The sequence below is a fragment of the Carassius carassius genome, chromosome 10 (assembly GCF_963082965.1).
Source record: "Carassius carassius chromosome 10, fCarCar2.1, whole genome shotgun sequence".
Taxonomy (NCBI): domain Eukaryota; kingdom Metazoa; phylum Chordata; class Actinopteri; order Cypriniformes; family Cyprinidae; genus Carassius; species Carassius carassius.
This window is the reverse complement of record NC_081764.1, coordinates 16,858,011-16,879,870: the sequence shown is the minus strand read 5'-3', so window position 1 is coordinate 16,879,870 and position 21,860 is coordinate 16,858,011. Positions and strand designations below refer to the sequence as shown.

Genomic DNA, 21,860 nt, shown 5'->3' with positions numbered 1-21,860 from the left:
AGACTGGTGATTTGACTCATGGATAATCTTTTTATAGCGCATGGTGATTTCTGTAGAAGAATCTGTTGTCAAACATGATAACATAGCTATATAATCGCTTTACATCCTTGTTTTGGTTGACTTATCTGCTCATGAAGCCTTCTGAGGAAACATATCATATTGTTTCACATTCCAAGAATTCACGTCAAGAATTCTCTTTAAATGTTTAGAATTTTGTTTCCCAGTTTATTTTTTAATCAATTATTGCAGTTATGTATTGCTTTAGCAAATATTTATTTCTGTACCTTTTATAATGACAACATTATAAAAGTTTTCTTCAGAAAACAGCACATGCAGGTGTGTAGATAAAGACTCTGTATTTGCCAATGTAATATAAAAAACTTTGGTAAACCAAAACTCTTTTCAGAAATGATCCATAAAAGATGACATATGTTTAATGAAAAGCATGTATAATCCATTGACACGGCTGAGTGATTCCATTCTTTGTGTTTTTGGTCAGCTGCAGACTCACAACTATGAATATGCCAGCAGTATGGAATATACTTATGTTTTTAATTTGGCATAAATTTGTAATGCTATATTTTTTTTAACATTTCAACATTTAATTTGATATAATTTTTCCTTTGACTAGTAAAAGACTAGTAAAAGTCATGGTATTGCATTTATTTTATTCTTTTTAAAGTACAATGACAATAGATCTAAAAAAACGTGTATTATTTGTTTTTCTTTGGAAATGGGAATGTCATATTTGGGGTCCTTATATCAAAAAAGTGTGAACTCCCTCTGCTCTAGATAGTCTTGTAAAACATGATGTCAGGATGTGCTTCATAAAAAGACTCCAGCTATCAGAATTTTTTATTTACAATAATTTATAAGTTATATAAATAACAAAGCTTAAAATAACTTAAAAGCGTCCATTTGAGAAGTGGGGGTGAATCAAATCTTTCCAAGATGCCATCTGCTCTGAAAGTCTTGTTTCGCATCTGGGACCCTCTGTCTCTCGGGACAGCTGAAACAAATCCGGCCTCAGCAGCTGGGATGGATTAAGGGTGGAATATCTAATGAGAAGTTCCCCTCAGATGGAGTAGCAGGATTCGGACTTATGGCTATTCAAGAGGAAAATGCAGTCACTGAAGCACATGGAGGGGTTTGGATTTGTTTAAACAACCTTGTCCAGGACTGACTGTTGCTCCCGCTTTTTCAGTATGCCAGGCGTAATTAGCACGTGACAGAAGCAAAACAGATGGTGAAAGTCTATTGTTTGTATTGCTAATCCTTTGCTTATGGTGTCTGTCGCACTTTTCATAAAATCTCTTCTGATGAAATCCTTCTCCATGACATCATTTCTCTGTGTTGAGAGACAAAGGTAAAATTTAGTAAAACTGCAAGTATTCTATTGTTTCCTTTATTCTTACTTTTGATGAACACAACTGTCACTATAATGTTAAAAAACATCATCCAGTGTATTTGTGTTAATATGACGGTATTACAATCCCTGACTAATTCTCTTTATTCAAATCGCACAAAATTTACAATTGTGACATCATTTACTTACCTATGTGTATTTACATTTTGTTTCAACTTAGTTGTCGATCATTACAGTAGGATGAAGACTTACACATTGCAGGTGGGAACAATCCTCTCTTCAGGGTGCCTGGAATAACTCATTCTCTTCAGGAAAGACGGGAGTCGGAGTTTGGGTCTGTATTGTTTTCGAACTGGACTAAAACCGGAGACAAGAGGAAGTTAGGTATATGAATTGGAACACAGATGCATTCATCCCTATGTTATAGCTACTATTTCAGACACTCTGAGGTGTCTCTTTAAAAAGTATTTAAAAAATTAAAGGGATGTGAGACCCAATGCACTACTAACAAAATCTCACGTGACAATGGGTGTACACTTTCTGCTAGTATTCTGGCTACTCATAAACTGAATCAGATGATATGGAGGTTGCTGATTCAAAAGGCTTACTTGACTCTGTAAATTAATTTTAGCATCTGGTGGCATGTTACACATTAGTCACCAGTCACTGAGGTACTCGGGTCAATGAAAAATAAGAATATGACGACAATGAAAAACATTTAATAATTCTAGTTTAAAAATGAATTCACCAAGTTCCATTTTCAGCGAAAGTTTACGTGTAATAACTCTAGAAATGTCATGTGGTGTAACCAAGTTTAAAAGGAATAACATATTTTCCATGAATACATCTTATTCTTTACATTTTTCAAGGAATACAAATATTTGTAAAAAAAAAAAATTTTTGGAGGGAGTCGCACCACATGACATTTTACACCCAGAACTAGCCTTGACATGACGAGAGGTGTATTGACTTTGACACACAGTCATTCGGGTCTGTTAGGGTCTATTCCATCATATATTATATTATATTATGATTTTATTTTATTTATTTATTTTTTTTTTCATTTTGTAACAAAAATGTTTCAAATAATAATAATAATAATATTTTAATAAGACTGCTAAACAGCTTTTTTGTCTATAAGAATCATAGATTATGCCAGACTACTTAATAATAATATTTTCTTTTTGAGAATTCCATGCTGGTAATAAGGCTTTTTTCTTAATTATATCATCAGGACAGTTGTATCCCCCTGACATTTAAAATATTTAATTAATTAATTAAAACACTCATCAAAGAAGTCATTGTATGAAATTTATTTTTGAATACAATTACACATCAATTTGTCATTTCAGTGACCCACTCACCATTCAGCTTGTGATGAGGGCAGCACCTGCATATTAGCGTTTTTCCCCTCTTCCTCTTTTTCCTGCTGTCTCTCATCCTCTTCTTCCTCTTGCTCATCACAAATGTTGTCCCACACTTGGCTATTGACAAAAAGAGCCTCCTGCAAGCTGAGGCCACGGTCCAAACAAGTCACCTGGCGACAGAGAGGACAGCGAATGGTGCGCAGGCCGCTGGAATGCAGCCCCATTGTCTCCAGACAGGGGGTGCAGAATGTGTGGTTGCAGTGGAGAGTTCTGGGAACGCGGTCGATGCGGGAGTAACGCAGGTAACAGACCCCACATTCCTGATCCTCAAACAGCACCATGGCTGAACACTGGAACTGATGTTTGATCTGATGATGGTGGCGTTCAGTCTTCTGGAAATTGTTCAGTGTACTCTGTAAAAACAAACGTAGTCCATACATGTAGTAAAAAAGATTTTGTCCTTAATTATATGCATCCATGTCATTCCAAACCTGTATTACTTTCTTGGAACTGTTTGAACTTGGGCCACAACTTTCTCTCTCTCTCTCTCTCTCTCTCTCTCTCTCTATATATATATATATATATATAAATAAACATAACATAAACATAACATTGGAATCCATGTCTTCATTAGAACAAAATGCATACAGGTTTGGAACAATATGAGTAAATGATGACAGAATTTTCAGATCTGTGAACTATTTCTTTAAGCAAAGTAAAGTGACAAAAAAATCTTGAAACAGATGGCAAAGCCATTGCCCGATAGACCCCCACTGACCATTCATCCTAACAGTATTCTACTCTAATGCTGCAGACCACCTGTTAGTCTTGAATACGACCTCTGAGTGTTGACCTCTGACCCCTTTCTGAGTACTAATGCAGACAAAACAATACTGCATGAAAGAATGACAAGATCTTTGGTTTCTGCAGCCATGAGAACATCTACAATTTCACTTCACCAATACAACAATTTATATAGTATTCCAGTACAAAGACTACTCTTGCATAATATTATGTTTAGTTAATTTTGCTGTCTTGTTAGCGATGGTCAGGTGAAAGATTATATGAAAAACATCCTTAGTCAAACTGTAACTTGACTCAGTGTCAAACCATTTGAACAGTGTGTCCTTTCTATATCATGTTAACCAACACACTGCAAAAATCACTCAATTAATTATTATTTTTATCCACTAAAAACATCTAAAAACCAATTTACAAGAAGCAATAGAGCATAAGAATATGGTGTTTCAGAAAATACATCTCATTTTTTTTCAAGCTTATTCCTGTCTAAATTGTTTAGACTTTAAGCAAGGAACTTTTGAAAATCTGGTAACGTTAAGAAGAAAAACTGAAATGGTATTAGAATAGTTTTCAAGATTTGTAAAATAAGACAACATCTTATACTGTTTTGTTTTTGAAGTAAATCTTTCTTGATTTAATGAGGTTTGGATACCTTGCTGGACAACAACAAAATACTTATTAACAAAACTAAGATTGTTTGCTGTGCAACTGAATATCAAAATCATTTTTAATAATTTTCATGAAACACAAACAAAAATAAATGTAAATCAACCTCAGTTTTAAAGGAAAGAAATCAAGAAATATACTTACAGTAGAATGACTCCTAATCCACTTACAGATATTTGTCAGGAGATGAACTCATCTGATGGAGAATTAGTGGGTGTGTGAGCAAACTGTCAGTCTGAGTAACCGCCGCTGCGTGTTTTAAAGTGGCTGTGGAGTCGTGGGGGAGGTGATACATGTCCTTCTCCTCCCCCATTGCCACACAAAGCAAATCTCACTAGTTACTGAGAAATCAGTGTATCTCCATGTCATAATCACAATGATGATTAAACCTTTATCCTTCTGAGGGTTCAGGTCAACACAGTGCTGGCTGGATAGGGGAAGAGAGTTTGGATCTCAGGACAGAGAAATGTCAGAGGCAGGGAGGAAAAGGGGAAAAATACTGATCTGAAAATACTGATGGTACACAGTGTCTTAACAGAGAGGAGTACGTCATAATATGAATAGGTTATTTATAAGTATTATAGTATTATAGGTTAATTATAGGTTAATCTGGAATAATGGAAAACACTTGTTCTAACAGTTTTCTATGTTAGTAATTTTTTGTAAAAAGCTTACCTTTTTCTCATCCTAAATACGTAAAAAAATAAATAAAAAAATTATATTACAATTACATCCAATATGACTCTACCAGTCTTCTTGAGCAGTCAGTGTTCTTAGATAATTGTTGGATTTGGCTAGTACATAAAACACAAAAATAATCAAGAACTATTAACATATTATCTCACTAAAAAAATCTAAATAAAAGGATTTAAAAATGTAAGGGCTCGTCCGGGATTTGAACCCGGGACCTCTCGCACCCAAAGCGAGAATCATACCCCTAGACCAACGAGCCACTTGCGAATGTCTAATATTCATGTAACTTGAACCTTAGTGCAATACTGTCAAACTATTTCATCATAGAAATTAATGTCTTTTAATTATAATATTGTGTCGAAGTTCGTGTTATTAACAGATGGTTGTTCTCTGCATAGGAATGTAAGTTACACGCGTCAGTCAGTGCAGTTGTTACTACGTAACGTTACATACGCAACGGTAGCGTTACTTTGTATTTAGCGTAAACATTTCTTCGTTTTCACAGGTAAATCCGCTAGCGTAGATGTTCTACATATTACTAGGAGTAAACGGACCATAAAAAAAATTAACATTTAGAAAAATAATTGGGCTCGTCCGGGATTTGAACCCGGGACCTCTCGCACCCGAAGCGAGAATCATACCCCTAGACCAACGAGCCACGTGCAATAAATATTCTGACCTGAGACTATAAAACCCTAACTACACACCGTCGTGGACTGTTTTAATTTTATTGCATTTTAAATTTGCTCTGCTAAACCACATCAGAACAACAATGAACGCGTCTTATGACCCTCATTCAATGTTGCAAAGATACGTTTATATTGCTGAGCACTTCTCACTGAATTCAGTTCAGAATGTATGTGTACACAACAAATGTAAAATACATTTCTAATAACAGTTATATAATGACAATTATGCGCATACATAACTTACGGTAAACTCAGCATACTTTGTATCCATAACTAGTTAGCTAACTAACTTACCAAAAACACGTGTATTTGTAAACAATCATGTATTATTCAAGTTTAAGTGTATTATCTATTTGTTGTAACCTAATCGTGTTTTGAAGCTCTCGCATTTTCTACTAAAGTTTACGTTACTCAGCAAATCCATCATATGTCATCACCAACACCTCGTATGTTATGGATGCATGGATGGGCGAATAAATTACCCACAGTCCTTTGCGATAATGTAGAGTGTTTGTACAGCTGCCACTCTTGTCACCGGCGTAGGCAGAAATACCAGTAATGTACAACTGTTGTGTAAATTTATCTTTAAAACCAAATGTATATATACCGCATTAATAGGTTTTGTAAATTGGGTTGTGCAATCAAAATGGCTAATGAAAGTGTCGTAAAAATCGTTATTGTGTTTGCTTGTGTGACAACTAAATAAAGTGTTATATTCTATAAGTTATATAGAGCATTTAAATGCACCACTCTATCCCAAATTACAAGCAATATTGAAAAGAAAAGGGAATGGTTAGAGAATGGAAATGACAATATCTGTAGGTTGGTATGAGAATATATAAAATAAAAATATTTTTATATTTAGAAATATTTAGAAATTTAAACTGAATGATGGATCTAAAGATTCAGGAAATGGACATACTGCAGTGGCGGAAGCCAGGATGTTTAAATAGGGGAGCCAAAAAATAAAAATAAAAAACGTTAAAAAAGTTTATTCAGAATGACAAAATCAAGATTTCTTTTGGAAAAAAATTAAGGAAAAACATGAATTAAAACCTCATTGATAACCACTGGAAAAAGATTGGGGACTCAGATAATAAAGGAAGAGAATATTACAGAATTTAAAAAAGAAAATAATTAAAGTTAAAACAATTCCTAGTAAAAACAGAACAGAAGAAATCAGTTATACATACGGTTAGGACACACAAGAATTAATAATACATTATGTCTTATGATTAAAGATAAATGTGACATTTCTTTTCTATTAAACTGTAGGAAATATAAGGAATAAAGAAAAAAAAACTTAAAAAATGTATCATCAAATTAGGAAGGAAATTGGATATTAAAGGAATTCTAGCAATAGATCATTCAAATTACAAGCAAACTTAACCAGGAATATTGCAGAATGTACAAACGTGTCCAATGAGAATCCTTACTGTGAAGCACGTGACACTCTGCGGAAGCGCAGGCAGAGTGGCTGTTCTCTAGTCTTGTTTTGTTCTTGGTTGTTCTTTCAACTGTTTCTGTCACCCCTACAACCCCAACTGACAAACAAGATGTCAAGTGTCCCAGAAATTGTAAGTGAGATTTGTACTTTCAGCAAATTTTAAACTTTAACACAAAGTTTATCTCGAATTCAAACATCGTAGTTCTGTGTAAACACAGTAAAAGTAACGTTAAAACAATGCACGAACCATTTTTTCCACGCTAACATGCTAATGTTAGCCAAGAAGTGATTTACTAGTAACAAACCAATAAGACAATAAGACCAAGTGTGCAAAAACACCGAAAAATATCACTTATCAACGTAATTATATCACATTATATTCAGCTTCTAATAATAGCTCACCACGTAGTATGCAGTTATTATTGGAACACCCATTCTGTTTCGTATATTACAATATTTGACCAATGAAATATTGTTATAACGTTACCTGACAACTTGAAATATCAACTTAATTCTCTCAGAGCACACCGACGGTAACTTATTTGTATAAAGTTTCCTTTAACTAACTTTAATGCAGACTCTGCTCTCATCTCTGCTAATTTTCTTTCCTTTTCTCAGGCATGCAGCCAAGATTTTGATCTTTTGTAATAAGGATGTACAAGGAAGATCACTAAGAAATAATGGAGGAATTTCTGAGCACGCTCCGTGATCATGATGTCAGGTACATGGGAGAATTCAAATTCTGCTCAATCCACATATTAAAAAAGTGACTCGCGTTATACATTTGTATGTACAGAAGTTATAGAAAAGAATCCCCCCATATTGTCAATTTTAGACTCATCTGACTTGTGCCTATCCACAAACTTTATCCCAAATATGTTGGTGTTATATCTTTCACTTGGAGGTTATAAGTTGCACTGAGTAAATACAGCTTGATATAAAAATAAAAAAAAATTGTGTATGTCTTCGTTGCAGGCTGCAATGGAACAAAATGTGATTATTATAAATGGGGTGATTCCTTTCTATACCCACTGTGTGCAGGCATACAGCATCCACTATTTGCAGTACTCAGGTTGCATGTTGTATTCATCTACACAGCTCTGTCCTGTCATCCTGTGAGCCGGAATTACAGGAGCTGATGCGGCAGATCGACATCATGGTGGGGCACAAGCGGCGTGAATGGGAGGCTGAGGTTCGAGCCATGAAGCTGCGTCTGCAGAATACGCAGGAGGAACTCCAGTCAGCCAAAGCTCTGCTCGACAAGAGGAGCTCGGAGGTATTGTATTGTAGTGCCAAACTGTTATAAGAAGCAAATTTGGTACATTGAAACAAAGTCTTGAAAGTTATAAAGCAACTTTCCATGGTCTGATCTAGGGCTGAAACGATTCCTCGAGTAACTCGATTACAAAAAATGATCGAGGCAAATTCCTCTGCCTCGAAGCCTCTTTTAATTTATTTTAAATCTCACGTCAGGTTCTTTCGCAATGATTTTTATTTAATGTGGCACAACGTGTTTACGTCACCCACAAAGCGGAAGGAGACACAAGCGCTGAGTCTGAAATCTCATACTGCAAGGAGTCAGCAGTGTTTTGATTTGAGGGCGCGGGCAAACGTAAAGAGAATGCCGTGGCGTGTGTCCATTGCAAGATAGAGCTGGCATACCACAACTAGGGCCCTATGATTTCTGCGATGCAGAAAACGCGGAGGGAATCGCGGAATCCAGTCATAAAAACGGAATTTACAGTTTAACGCGGAATGGCATGGAATTTGCCAAATTTTGAATGAATTAATCAAAAATAGGTCATTGCACTTAAATCAAATCACGATATGGGCTAATATCTGTAAATATTAAGCTGGAACAATCTGTTTAAATATGAATTCTGCATGTTTTGTGTGTCCGTGTTAATGAATGGAGCAGAAGCACGACTTCCTTTATCAACACACACTGAAGCGCGTGTGACGCTCCGGTGATTTTAGCGTCTGCTGTCTCACTAAATAAGACGTGAACACATGAACAACATCTCCAGAACTGCTCTGACAGTCACTTCATGAGGATTTGACCATTTGATTTGAGTAAAACTAGCGTCACATCACATACACAGAACTGTAAATGTACGTCAACCCGTCAAAATAAAAGTCCGGTTAAAGAAAAATCAAAACATTTTTTTTAAGGTTTAATCACACAACATTTCTTCCATGTTTTATTTTTTATAGTAAATCCCCTTTGTTTACCAAAAAGTTAAGTTAATTTTCAATAATTAAAAGATAAATTAAATTAATGTTTTATGTGTTTAATGTTTAATGTGCATCTCTGAAAAAATGCTTTATTTAAAACCCCAACTGAATGACACTTAAATGCACTTAATTCATCTGTCAACTTTACAGTACAAGTACAGACAGAGAAACAATGGGTAATAATTAAATGTTTATTTTTGATGTATGCATTGCATTCTATGCATTTAAAAAATAAAAATGTTTTTTTCTAAAAAATTAAACTTAGTTGTTCATTTTAAGAGACCCAGGAGTCTTATTTTCTCTTGCATAATTAATATTGCACTTTAATTAAGCAAAAACACATTTTATCCGATTAATCGATGGAATTTTTGGTAGAATACTCGATTACTAAAATATTCGATAGCTACAGCCCTAGTCTGATCCGTTATTAATACTGTAGTATATGAGACAAAGCATGTTCAGTACAATTAAATGTAATATGAGGCAACATAATCTTCTGAAGGACTAAAATGATTTTGATGGTTTTGTGTGAGTTATACTTTCCATGGTAAGATCTCTCTTAAATATAATGGCTCAGCAAAATCACATACGTCATATGCTCTGCCTTCACCCCTGGCAGACGCTTGGGGTGAGAGAGGTGATAATGTCCCTGCTGGAGCTCCAGGACGGTGGTTTCCAAATGTTGAAGTTGGTAGTGGACAAGGGGCTACAGCAGGTGAACTGCATGAAGACGTGGGTCTTCCTGCATGACAAGACTAGACTAGACTGAATGCTTCTGTTTGAGCATTATTATAAGCATTAACTGTGTGACATATTAGATAGGTGAGGACTGTTGTTGGTAAAGCCACGTTGATTGTTTTGATTGCTGCATCAGTATTTCTTGTATAAGTTTCTCTGATTACATATCAATAAATTGACACTATTACAATAATACAGTGTATAATATAGGGAAAGACAGTATTCTGATATAATGATTATATTGTTACATTTTTTACATTTTAAAGATATTGTTTTCTTTGTTTTCATTTTGTTAGGGCAACTGCTCATGATGTATATCAGAATAACTGACTGAATATATTAGATTAAAATGCAAATGCAAATGCTTGATTAAATCAACATAATATTATTAAATGGCCAAATGACATCACGTTATATTATAATAATTTTAGTATTATTTAAATATTTAATGGGTCTAAAATGTAATCGTAATTATTCCAGAACTCTAATATCATGTTGATAATATGTTCTTCACCATCTAACTTTAAAATAAAGATTTAGAAAAATCTAAAGTCAAGAAACTTTATGATTATATATACTGTTGATAATGATATCATTACTGTAATATGGGGGAAAGCAGTGTTTTATTATACCGTTTTGATTTTTAATTTTAATGTTTAATATCATTATTAAAGGTATTATTTTCTTTATGTTGGTTTTGTTAGATTAAGTGCATTAAATTCAAATGCAGATACTTAGCATCTAATGTTGCATAAATTATATGAAATTAAATTAAATTCAGTAATATCACTAATACTTTTAAGTTAAATGTTCCCTTCTGGTGGAATGAACTCCCCAACTCAATCCGAGCAGCTGAGTCCTTAGCCATCTTCAAGAATCGGCTTAAAACACATCTCTTCCATCTTTATTTGACCCTCTAACTTTAACACTCACTATTCTAATTCTATTCTTTAAAATCTAACTACCTTGCTAATCTTTTGGTATTCTATTTTCTTTTCATTTATTATGCAATTGTGTGTGTGTATGGGTAAAGATCTCTAACACTAGCTTGCTCTATTCTTTTTTTGATTCTATCTGTTTTCTTTTTCATTTTTTATATAATTTAAAAGCCCATGCTACGTGTACTGCGTTAACCTAACTGAGACTTGTTATAGCACTTATATATCATTGCTCTTTTTGTTGTTTTTGATTGCTTCCACTGTCGTCATCTGTAAGTCGCTTTGGATAAAAGCGTCTGCTAAATGAATAAATGTAATGTACATTTAATACTATTGAAATTGAATTGCTTCAATAGTCCAAAAGTCTGAGATCATGTTTTAATATAAAATGTAAAAAATAAAGGTTTTGAAAAATATTATGGCATAAAATAAATAAAAAATAAGACAAAATACTACATGATGTTAAAAATATTAATATTATTATATAATATATAATAATTTAATATATTATATAATATTAATAATAATTTGAATTTGATTTTGCAGTAAAATTATTAAACTAACAATAAGATTGTTATGAAAAATGTTGATTTCAGAAAAAATAAAAACATTTTGGCTAGTGGTCTCAGACTTTTGGATCCTCATATACATGCTTGTGGACTGCATTTTCCATTATATAATAAAGTCATTGTTCATGTAGTAAGTAGATAACTCTCCACTAGGTGTAGTGTTTGAGCTGCAGTTCATGCTGGCTCTGATAAACCGATCTTATGTTCTCCAGATCCGAGTGCTGGGGAAACAGCTAGATGAGATGCAAGCTGGAAAACAAGATCTGGTTGTGAAGTATGAAGAACAGCTGCAGTATGTAAAAGATGAAGTACGATCAGCTTTTATTTTAGTAAACAGTGCTGTATATATTATTGTTACACTCCAACACACTGTATGACATGATTTAGTTCCTTTCACTACAACATCTTTTTATCAGTAAGATAGTTAACAGCTACCTCCTTTCAACAGTTGTCTAAACTGAAACACAGCTATGAAAAGCTCCAGCGTAAGCATCTGAAGGAGGCACGAGAAGGAGCTCTGAGCAGAGAGGAGGACAGGACTGAGCTGTCCCACCTCAAAAGCAAGCTGGAGGTACAGAGACTGGCTGAATATAAAATGGACTTTATTTTCGTTTATATAGTATTGTTTGATCATTTTAGTTCAATAATTGAATGAAGTTCATTGAAGATCTATTTATGTGAATGCAGGAGTTCCGTCAGCATTCAGCAGAGTGGGAACAGCAGAGACTGCAGTATCAGAAACAAGTGACTTCACTGGAGGAACAGAGGAAGAACCTGGCTGAACAGTTTGCTCTCATCCAGGTGGCTCTAATTAGAACATTTACAAGCCTAGCATACAAAATAATAGTCAGAAAGTGTGTGTGTGTATATATTATTAAGACTTTGTTTTTCAAAATCATATCAAAAAGTTTTATGATCGGGCTTGTATGGTTCATGTAGAATGATTTAAGACCATAAGGAGCTCATATTCAGAGCCAGATTAATATAAGGGCTAGGCAGGGCTGAAGCCCCAGGGCCCAAGCAATGGGGGGCCCGTGATTGGTTGTGAAGGTAAGGAAAAGCAAGCCTAAAGCCACCTTTCCACTATCTCCCACAAGTGACAGAGCAGAAGTCATTCATATCCACTGGAGAGTAGTGCGGGAGCTGCGTGGAGTTCCGATCATATGCGTATGCCAAAACTTCGGGTCTAATTTGAGCTTCAGATGCGTTCAAATATTTTAACTTCTAAAGCGTGATGTTAGAATTACCTATATTTTCCCACTTAATTCTGTAAAATGACGCTTAAGAATAATAATTATTTTATAATTTTTAAATCATTATGTACGTTGATTAGCGCCATAAAACCTACTGTGTTTTTATTTAGGAGGTCATTGGTTTTGTGTGGGTATATTCATACATTCTTTATATTCAGTAAAATCATTCATTTTACCGTGGTGATAAGCCGAGGGTGATGGTTGCTTCCTAACCAATTTGGAAGTTGTGTGCAAATGCTGCTAGGAGGAGAAATGATACAATCGTATCCAAATGTCAGAGACAGTGGAAAGGCGATAGAATGATTGGCCAATGGGAGCAAACAAACTTTACCGGTGGGTCGATTGCCAAAACTCCAACCTCCCAACATATTACTCATCCTTTCCTATCTGCAGTAAAAAGTTGTGAGCGATAAAATGTCTTTGTACTCGTTTAAACTCGGTTGCAGGTATTTTTAATCACCTCAGCTTTAACAACAAACAACGAAAGCCATGTAATAAAACTGTGCAGCAAACGAGAGCAGATGGACTGGACCGGACCGGACAGCACTGACGAACTATAGCCTGACGCTTTCCTGGATCTCACTCCTCGACTAAATTGATAACCAATCGCTTGATATATTTGAATTCAACTCACAACACGTACACCATTATATAGGAACATAAAGGCGATGCTATCTGAAACAAGATTAAATAGCTCCGTGTAAACTGAAGTCTTGATGTAAATAATTGATGAAATACAATCATTTCAATCAATCCACAGTGCACCACCTCTATTTTAATGACAATTAGTTATGTAAAATAACATACAAGTATCCCTAAGTCAAACCCAAATCCTAATCCTAACCATATAGTTTATAAAAGTAGTTAATTATTATTACTCCGTACTCATCTGTATAATTAGACTGTAATTAGGACACCTTAAAATAAAGTGTAACCATTATCATTAATGTCACTTTTTATTATAAACTACTAATATTAAATATTGGGTACTATAAGGGCAAAATGTCACTTTTATAGAGTTTGTTTTAGTTTTATGTTTTAAAGATGTTTTTCGTTGCAAACAATATGTATTTTTTTCTGTTTATTATCATTATTGTTGTTATAAATGTTGTTGTTGTTATAGAAACCGTGAAACCATGGTAATAGGCAACATGGGTTTTGCCTGATTTATGATCTTAGTAACAGGCTGCTATGGTTCACTTTGGATTTTTGAATTACAGTGAAGCTTTTCATAGGACAACTACAAAAAAATATTTAATAGTTATAATAGACTATAAAGTAACATATCAATTCAGTAATTAAAAGCCTGCAATATAATGGAATAATAATATTGTTAACTTAAATGCATTTGCAGTATAGTCAAAAATGGTAATTATTGTTTGTACCATGTCCCAAACCCCAGCAAAACATTTATGGGGAAACATGGGCCAGAAGGGCTGAATTTCAGCCCAAAGAAAACCTGTTTTGCTTTGGCATAATATATCAAGTGTTATTGAATTTATGCTTTTAATATGTTGTAGCTTGGAATATTTAGTATGCATACTCCTTGTATCGCTGTGTGTTGTAGATTTGAGAAAGAAGGCAGGTAGGCTACTGTGAAAGGAGCCCTTGGGTTTTCTGTAGCCCCAGGGCCCTATATGTTCTTTTCTCAGTTTTATTCAGAGGCACAAACTGAGCTAAATATATGTAATTTAGTGTAAGTACTGATATTTATATGGCCGACATCTAAATTGAAATTCTGATCGCTTGTAATGTAAATCTCTAAAATGTTTATAACAGTAAAACAGACTACTTGGATAATATCCATGTAAATATCAGTTATCACACTATATCTTTTAATAATATGTTTTAGTAAGGTGATATTTAAATGCTTAGTTTTGTGAATAAAGCTCTGTAGTTTTAGTTCTAATGCAATACAGTAGTGACCGAGAGATGTACAAATAATAGCCTGATGTATTATTTGATATTCATGTGTTACCGGGATTTTTCTTTAAAAAATATTTGTATGGATAATCTAGTTAACCTAAGGTGCTTCAGTCCAGTAAGTGTTTGTATTAAAATATTACTAACAAAATAAAAGTTAATCTTAAATTTACTTTATAAAAAAAGATTAAAGCCAAAAGATACATGTACCACAACATGAAGGGAGAAGGCTCATGATACACTGGGTGATGAAACAACTTTTTGAGAAACCTCTCATCTTTCAAGGATTAGTAAAGTTGTCATATTAGTATGTGTGAAATTTTGTGTGTCAGACTCAGGGTGTAGGTCGGACACAGGAGCAGGCAGAACTGCAGCGGCTGCGCTCTCAGCTGCAGAGGGCTCAGGACAGCCTACATACTCAAGAACTGGAACTGGGGAGACTTCGGCTGCTTCAGGATGAGCTGGGAGACTCGATCCAGGAACATCAGGTCAGCTGCCCCACTGCAGCTTACGTACGGGGACAGGTAGATCCAGATCCACAAGAATAGTAGAGGTAGAGATGGACATTAGTGTGTGGTGTGGAGAGAGAAACAAAAGGAAGAGGAGGTATATGTTGCCTTCATATCTTCCTGGGGAGTTCCTTCTTAAAAGGATTAGTTTACACAAAAATGAAAATGATGTCATTATTTATTCACTTTCATGTTTTTACAAAATCAATCTTTTGTTTAATTTCAGGACAAAAAGGAAAATATTTGTAATATTCTCTCATCTTTTTGTCCATTCATTGAGATAAAAACCTCAAAATTAAAGCATCAAAAAGCACACACAGACATTTTAATAGTGATCCATATGAATCAAGCTGTTTAATTCAAGTCTTCTGAAAATGCATGTTCACTTTATATGATGAACACATTTAATCTAGGCTTTTATTCACATATAAACATTGATCTTAACACATAGACAGAGAACATTAAAAATGGGCACCGGAATCTTTGAAGGGAAAGGTTATTACTGGGTAATCTTACATTTTGGCTTGTTTCTCACATAAAATATAAATTCAGACTTCAGTTATATAAGCAATATAGTGCACAAATTGCATGGATTGCTTTTTTTTTTTTTTGATGATTTTGCTTTTCATTTTTATATTTTGAAAACTCATAAAGCTCAGTTCAATAATATGATTGTTCCAACATGACTTTAAGGCAGCATTAGATATTGGGTCCAGTTGCATAAACTGCTTAGACTAGACTTAAAAAGTTAGCCTTGGAATTTCTAGACTGGTCATAACTGTTTAAATTCAGTTACAAAAATGTAGATTGGCCCAATCTCAATCAGAAAACTAAGACTGATTATCTCTTGGCTAACAGCTAGTTGCCACAGTCTTAACATAGTGGCTGTGTTTATGCAATTGGCCCCTGGTTTAATAGCTGAAGCATTAATAGCTGAGCAAAGCACAAAATGTTATTTTATGTCATATGTGATTGTTTGAATAATGGCAACGCTGTTCTCTGCAGGTTTTGAGTGAAGAGCGAGAGGAGCTGAAGGCTACACTGGACGCTCAGGATCAGTTTGTACGTAGCACAGGAATCCAGCAGCAGCAGTTACGGCGGGAAGTGACCCGACTTAACCAAACTCTGCAAGCAAAAGAGCAAGTCATTAGGTATATTATCATCTGCTTACATACACAGAAATATTATGGTAGGATTTATCATTTAACAACAGTCCATAAAGTAACAATCAAGTATCAATCATTCTCAGTGTCAAATCACTTATCTCTTTGTATAGGTCTCTAGAGGAATGTTTAGGATCACACGGTTCGTCTCCAAACTTGGCCTTGCTTAGACAAGAGCTGGAGAAAGTCACAGCCAAGTTGAACAGTTCCCAGACTTGTGAGAATCACCTGAAAGCTGAGGTCATCAGACTTCGAGACAAGTGAGACGTTTTCCAAAAGACTCTTTATGACAGCAGCAACAACTAACAATAGAATAATAGCTTATTCTGGAATAAAAACCTTGAACTTTATTTGTTTTGTCAGGTTGGAGAGCATGAGAAAGCATAAAGCTGAGATGAGCAGACGAGAAAATGAGTGGAAACAGATGGAGGAGGAACACACTTGCTGTACAGCTGAAATCAAACATGTATGCGCAATAAACAGTAAATTTTTTAGTTTGAGGTATTATCAGTGTGCAGCTGAGCAGCTTTATTTATAAGAGGAATTATTCAATTTATTAATATCTACAAATTACTGATGACCATATTTAGTTAAATGTAACTCTTTGTGTCTGTAGTTACGTGCAGAGCTTGAGAGGGCTGAACAGACTCGATGTGGGGAGTTGGAGGGAATGAGGAAGGAGGTGTCTCAGTTAACCAGCGAACTTCATCAGCGTGACATCACCATTGCCACACTCACTGGTTCGGCCTCCAGTATCGAACGACAGTTACGGGCAGAAGTGGAGCGAGCAGAGCGGCGGGCGTCAGAACTCAAGGTTCACCAAAACACACTTGCAACCTGTCCAGATTAGGCATCAAAAACAAAAACCTGCCATTTATCACCCAAGAAGAAGAAACCTGTGCTTGTTGAGAAGTACTGGTTTGTTATATCATTTCTTATATCTGATTTTGCTGTTATGTTGGTTTTTGTAGGTGACACAGGTCCAGCTTGAAACTCTAAAGCTTGAGAATCAGCATCTAAATGATCTTCTGGAGAGAGTCGAGTCAAGATCACCTAAGGTTTCCCTCCTTCGCTCTGAAAACTTTAATTTTCCTTTTACTGTGTTCATGTAAACAGTGTTCAGGGCTATATTAACAGCATCTGCATTAACATCATTTGAACAGTATCAATCTTTTTGACTCGAAGGCCCCATGATTTCTGCTATTATAATGAAAACTCTGCTCGTTTTCAAATTGCTTATTTCATTAACAGAATCCGAAAGTGTCAATACATTAAATTAATAAGCCGTAATTCATTAAAACTCCATGATTTCAGAAATTACAAGATTTGTATGTCATTTAATAGAAATATGATTTTTATTTAAACAGTTCATGAGTGATTAGATGCTTTCTAACTTTGAATGGACAATGTTTGTACCGTGGATTTTTTTACCTTTTACAAACTGCGGGATGAATTTATGATGCAAGCCAGATTGATTTCATTTGTATTTCTTGTTTCTGTTTTTTATGCCTTTTTGGTATCTTTGTTGAACACTTTTTTCACTTTGTTTGTCTGTCAGAGGCGTGACGGAGAGCTGGCGAGTCTTAGAGACAGCTATGTGTCATCTCTGAACAGTTTGGAGGAAGAGAACAGGCATCTGAGGCTGGAAATGATTGAGCTACGAGCTCGCATGGAGGCCAACAACCAGACCTGGCAGGACAAGTACGAGAGAGCGTTACTACAAAATCAGAACAAGAACGCTCAGAACAGGTACCTGATATTTCCACATAAAAAATATTCACTCGTCTTAACACACACAGTCAGCAAACTCAAAAAGAAAAAAAAATGAACATTTTTGGATTTGGAAAATACATTTTTATGATTTTGCACTATTTCTTGATCACTCATCAAGTAAAGAGAAGTGTGACAATGACAGTGTGAACTCTTTGTACATAATTCAGGTATCCTTGCCAACAACTGACGTTGAATACGTTCACTAGCATTCAAATGTTTGGGGTCAGTAAGAATATTTGATGTTTTTGATGCACCAAAGTAGCAAAACCGTAATATAGTGAAATAATATTACAATTTAAAACAACTATTTTGATTTTAATATATTTTAAAAGGTAATTTATTCCTGTAATGACAAAGCTATATTTTCAGCAACCATTACTCCAGTCTTTAGTGTCAAATGATCATTATAACATGCTGATCAAGAAACATTTCTTTTTTTATTTTCAGTGTTTAAAATGGTTGTGCTGCTTAATAATTTTGTGGAAGCCGTGATACTTTATTTTACCAGGATTCTCATTTCAGCTTTTTTTTTTTTTTATATAAATCTTTTGTAACATAATTGTCTTTATTGTTGCTTTTGATCAATTTATTTCATCCTTGCTGAATAAAAATATTTCTCTTATTGTACCAAAACTCTTTGGAATGGTAGTTTGTGTAAGTGCATTATATAGTTGTGTTGTGTGCTGTCACAGATCTGATGAGGATGTACAGCGCAGACACCAGGAGGAGCTGCAGGCCATGGAGACTCGGATGCAGGAAAGATCCTCGCACTACGAGGGCCAAATACAGACACTCCTCAAACAGCTTGAGAACCTGTTGCCAACATCCCCTAATCGCCCCGATGGCCAGTCACAGGAGAGCAGGATGGCTGTGTCCCCGGCCCACTCTTCTGCGTCGTCTGCCTCATCTTCATCTTCAAGCCGTAAAGCCCACAGGATGGCAGCTCTTCTCAGTGCAGCGGTTAATGGAGAGGAAGCTCAAGCTTCCAGCTCGGTAGACAACTTTCTGCCTTTGGTCAGTAATAGAGATATGGGTCACTGGGACATGATGTCCCCATCTATGAACGTATTCAAAAATATATATAAAAATGCTACTCATACATACAACTATATAGATCATAATGAATAAAAAAAGGCATATTAAGAATTACATTCCTGAACAGGAAACCTTGAGTTGTTTGGCATTATTTTATTTTTTTTTTTAAGGAAAATTATTTGAGACTTATGCTTAAAAAAAAAATCGGAATCAATCAATCAGTTGTCATGGTGCAACCAACATGCAAAAAAAAAAAAAAAAGCCTGCAGACCCTCATGAATGTGTTGAGTTCAGAAAGTCAATTAAAATGTGACATAATTTAATGGCTTTATGACTTGGCAGGATTATTTCAGGGTGTAAAGCATCATGTGGTCGACTCCCCAAAGCATAATAATATTTATAAATTAATAATTCATATTTGTATGTGTGTGTGTGTATTGTTTTTGGCATTGCTTTAATAAGAAAGCATGTCAGTCATGCACACGGTACCATTGCACAACAGCCTTAACAGTCAGTTCCTCCCACTTCCTCCAGGACTCCACTGGATCTCCAAATGGCTCAGTGACTTCACGCTTTCTGGAGGAGGAAACACTGCGCTCTCAAGAGCTGCTTCAGAGACTGGACGCCCACATTCAGAGCATGAAGCTGGAAAACGCCAGCACAGTCTCCAAATACTTGGGCAAGGGCGGCACACCCCAAAACGGCCACTGAGTGCCTTGATCTGAACTTGCAGAGATGTATACAGGTGATTACCTGTCTGTAAGGACATTTCTGTTTGAGAAGAAGAATGTGTTTTGGGATTCATGGATGCTGCAAGATGATCGGACAAGACTCTTGTTACATCAGTGCAGCAAAAATGACACCAAAGCAGTGCCAAGCAACTTTTTGTTCCAAAAGTGCTGAATACCTCCATGTTTATTGCTCTAGAGAAGAAATGATCGCATATACACTCCCTATTCCCTGTACCTTGAACTTTGATCTTTCATATGGTCTCTTGCATCTACTGTCATCATCTTTTTGAGCACTTTAGACACTCTGTATTGTTTTGCTGTGCCTTTTTCTCATTTTCTTTCTTATGCAGTCAATATTTATGTACAGTGTAACCTTAACAAACATAAAACATCTTTTTTGTAAACCTACTGACATGATCGTGAAGAATGTGTGTTTTAAGTTTGAATTAAAAGAGCTTGTTTTCATAGCTGCGTTTTTTATGGGAGTGGGTGAGTTCATGTGAATGGCTTTATTTCTTCGATACTTTGTGGTTCGGGTGAAAAGCTGTTTGGACATGTGATGGGATTAGATACATTCTCTGGGGTCGTATCCTTTGACAGTGTTGCACAGCCGAGATGTAAAGTTGACGTCAAACACACAAGCTTTCTCTCAAGTCTCCACCTATGTTTAGTGGCCTATCACAGCCCGCTGTAATGATTTAGTAGAGTTTCACCCCAAGAATGCAGAGATTGTGCCAGGCCTGACGGTTTACAGCAGCACAAACATTCAACAGGAGAAAGCTCATGATATGTTAATGTCATCCATGTGGGATCCAGCACATGGAAATAGCCAAATGCTGTTATTGAGCACAGACTCATATATCACCAACGGAGTGATACTGAGTGCGAGACTTGTGCTCCCTTGCTTTGAGAAATGGGGGAATAGGAATATCCTAAATCTAATTTGTTTTGGAATGTGTCTCTTTATTTTCTCTCTCGCTCCTTCTTCCCTTCCTCAGATTAGGAAGTGCTGGAAAAATGTTTTTCCGGGCTCTGGTCCAGCGGTTTTATGATCGGAATTCCGTAACCCTGGATACCAGGCCCGCAGAGCTCAACAAACAGCAGGGAGGAATTTGGCAATGTGGACGTTTACTCTTTTGCTTGCAGAGGAAAAAACATTTTTGATTTGCTAGGAACTTATGAATCTTGGGACCCTGGACAAAGTCAAGGGCAAACTGAGAGATCAATCAACACTTGGCTTGCTTTAATGGTTGAACTGTGGCTAGGAACGCACCTGATAATTTTGTTTTGAACAGTTAAAACAGTTGCTTTAAAAGGCCAGAACTTTCAGAGTGTTGTTCTATTTGTTGAATTGTCTTTTGTAAGATGGAAAGCTGTCATAAAGCTCCTGTAAAGTCTTGATTCAAACCTCAAGGCATAGTTCACCAACCCCAGAAACTCATACTTCACTCATACACCTCATTTAGCCGCATGTTCTTCTAAATCTTCTAAATATAAATTTTCTGTGGAACACACAAGCACAAAAATATGATTTTTTTGAAAATCAAGTCAATGGAGTTCAATGTTCTTTGGACCCTCAACTGTGTGCAGTTCATACAGGTTTGGGACGACAGGAGGGTGAGTAGATGATATATTATCTTTTCAACCCAACAGAGGGCGCAATCATGATCCTTAATGTATTTACTTTCTCGGATTTTCTTCTGTAGATTTCTAGTGAATATTTTTACAAACAGATAAAATGGTAAAACTTTAATTTTTTTACAGTACAGTGTTATAAAAATTGCTTGTATTCTTGTATATTAATAACAGTATATTATATATAATTACAAGCAATTAATGTTGCTTGGTACATTTTTGTGTAATTACCGTAATATAACAAAAAAATAATATCTAAAAAACCTCAGTTTTACAATGGACCTCAACCAAAAATGTCACTTGTCAAAAAAAAAAGAAAAACCAGTAAG

At 35.4% G+C, this 21,860-nt stretch overlaps 2 protein-coding genes and 2 non-coding genes across 10 annotated transcripts; 1 reads left to right on the top strand and 3 right to left on the bottom strand.

Moving 5' to 3' along the window:
• Positions 1 to 738: 738 nt before the first annotated feature.
• Positions 739 to 4,466, bottom strand: im:7152348 (uncharacterized protein LOC559250 homolog). The gene is made up of 4 exons (XM_059560418.1): positions 4,345 to 4,466; positions 2,731 to 3,146; positions 1,619 to 1,723; positions 739 to 1,348 (listed from the first exon to the last, which is right to left on the bottom strand). Exons 2-4 carry the CDS (start codon positions 3,072 to 3,074, stop codon positions 1,303 to 1,305), a joined length of 495 nt encoding a protein of 164 aa, XP_059416401.1. The 5' UTR covers positions 3,075 to 3,146; positions 4,345 to 4,466; the 3' UTR covers positions 739 to 1,302.
• On the top strand, positions 3,009 to 20,363 carry cep63 (centrosomal protein 63). 7 transcript variants are annotated; one of them, XM_059560411.1, is made up of 16 exons: positions 3,009 to 3,035; positions 7,648 to 7,750; positions 8,128 to 8,305; positions 9,884 to 9,979; positions 11,722 to 11,817; positions 11,958 to 12,080; positions 12,197 to 12,310; positions 15,018 to 15,209; positions 16,200 to 16,345; positions 16,471 to 16,617; positions 16,721 to 16,823; positions 16,974 to 17,171; positions 17,329 to 17,415; positions 17,916 to 18,106; positions 18,823 to 19,144; positions 19,700 to 20,363. In XM_059560411.1, the coding sequence occupies exons 2-16, from the start codon at positions 7,710 to 7,712 to the stop codon at positions 19,874 to 19,876; spliced, it is 2,211 nt and encodes a 736-aa protein (XP_059416394.1). In that variant the 5' UTR covers positions 3,009 to 3,035; positions 7,648 to 7,709; the 3' UTR covers positions 19,877 to 20,363. The 7 variants fall into 7 exon arrangements, with proteins under 7 accessions (XP_059416394.1, XP_059416397.1, XP_059416396.1 ...); XM_059560414.1 differs by lacking the exon at positions 3,009 to 3,035 and adding an exon at positions 7,024 to 7,159 and having other exon boundaries at positions 15,018 to 15,173; XM_059560413.1 differs by lacking the exon at positions 3,009 to 3,035 and adding an exon at positions 7,024 to 7,159 and having other exon boundaries at positions 18,823 to 19,123.
• On the bottom strand, positions 5,081 to 5,152 carry trnap-ugg (transfer RNA proline (anticodon UGG)). The gene has a single exon. It is a non-coding gene; the product is annotated as a tRNA-Pro (tRNA).
• Positions 5,480 to 5,551, bottom strand: trnap-cgg (transfer RNA proline (anticodon CGG)). Its single transcript has one exon. It is a non-coding gene; the product is annotated as a tRNA-Pro (tRNA).
• Positions 20,364 to 21,860: the final 1,497 nt, after the last annotated feature.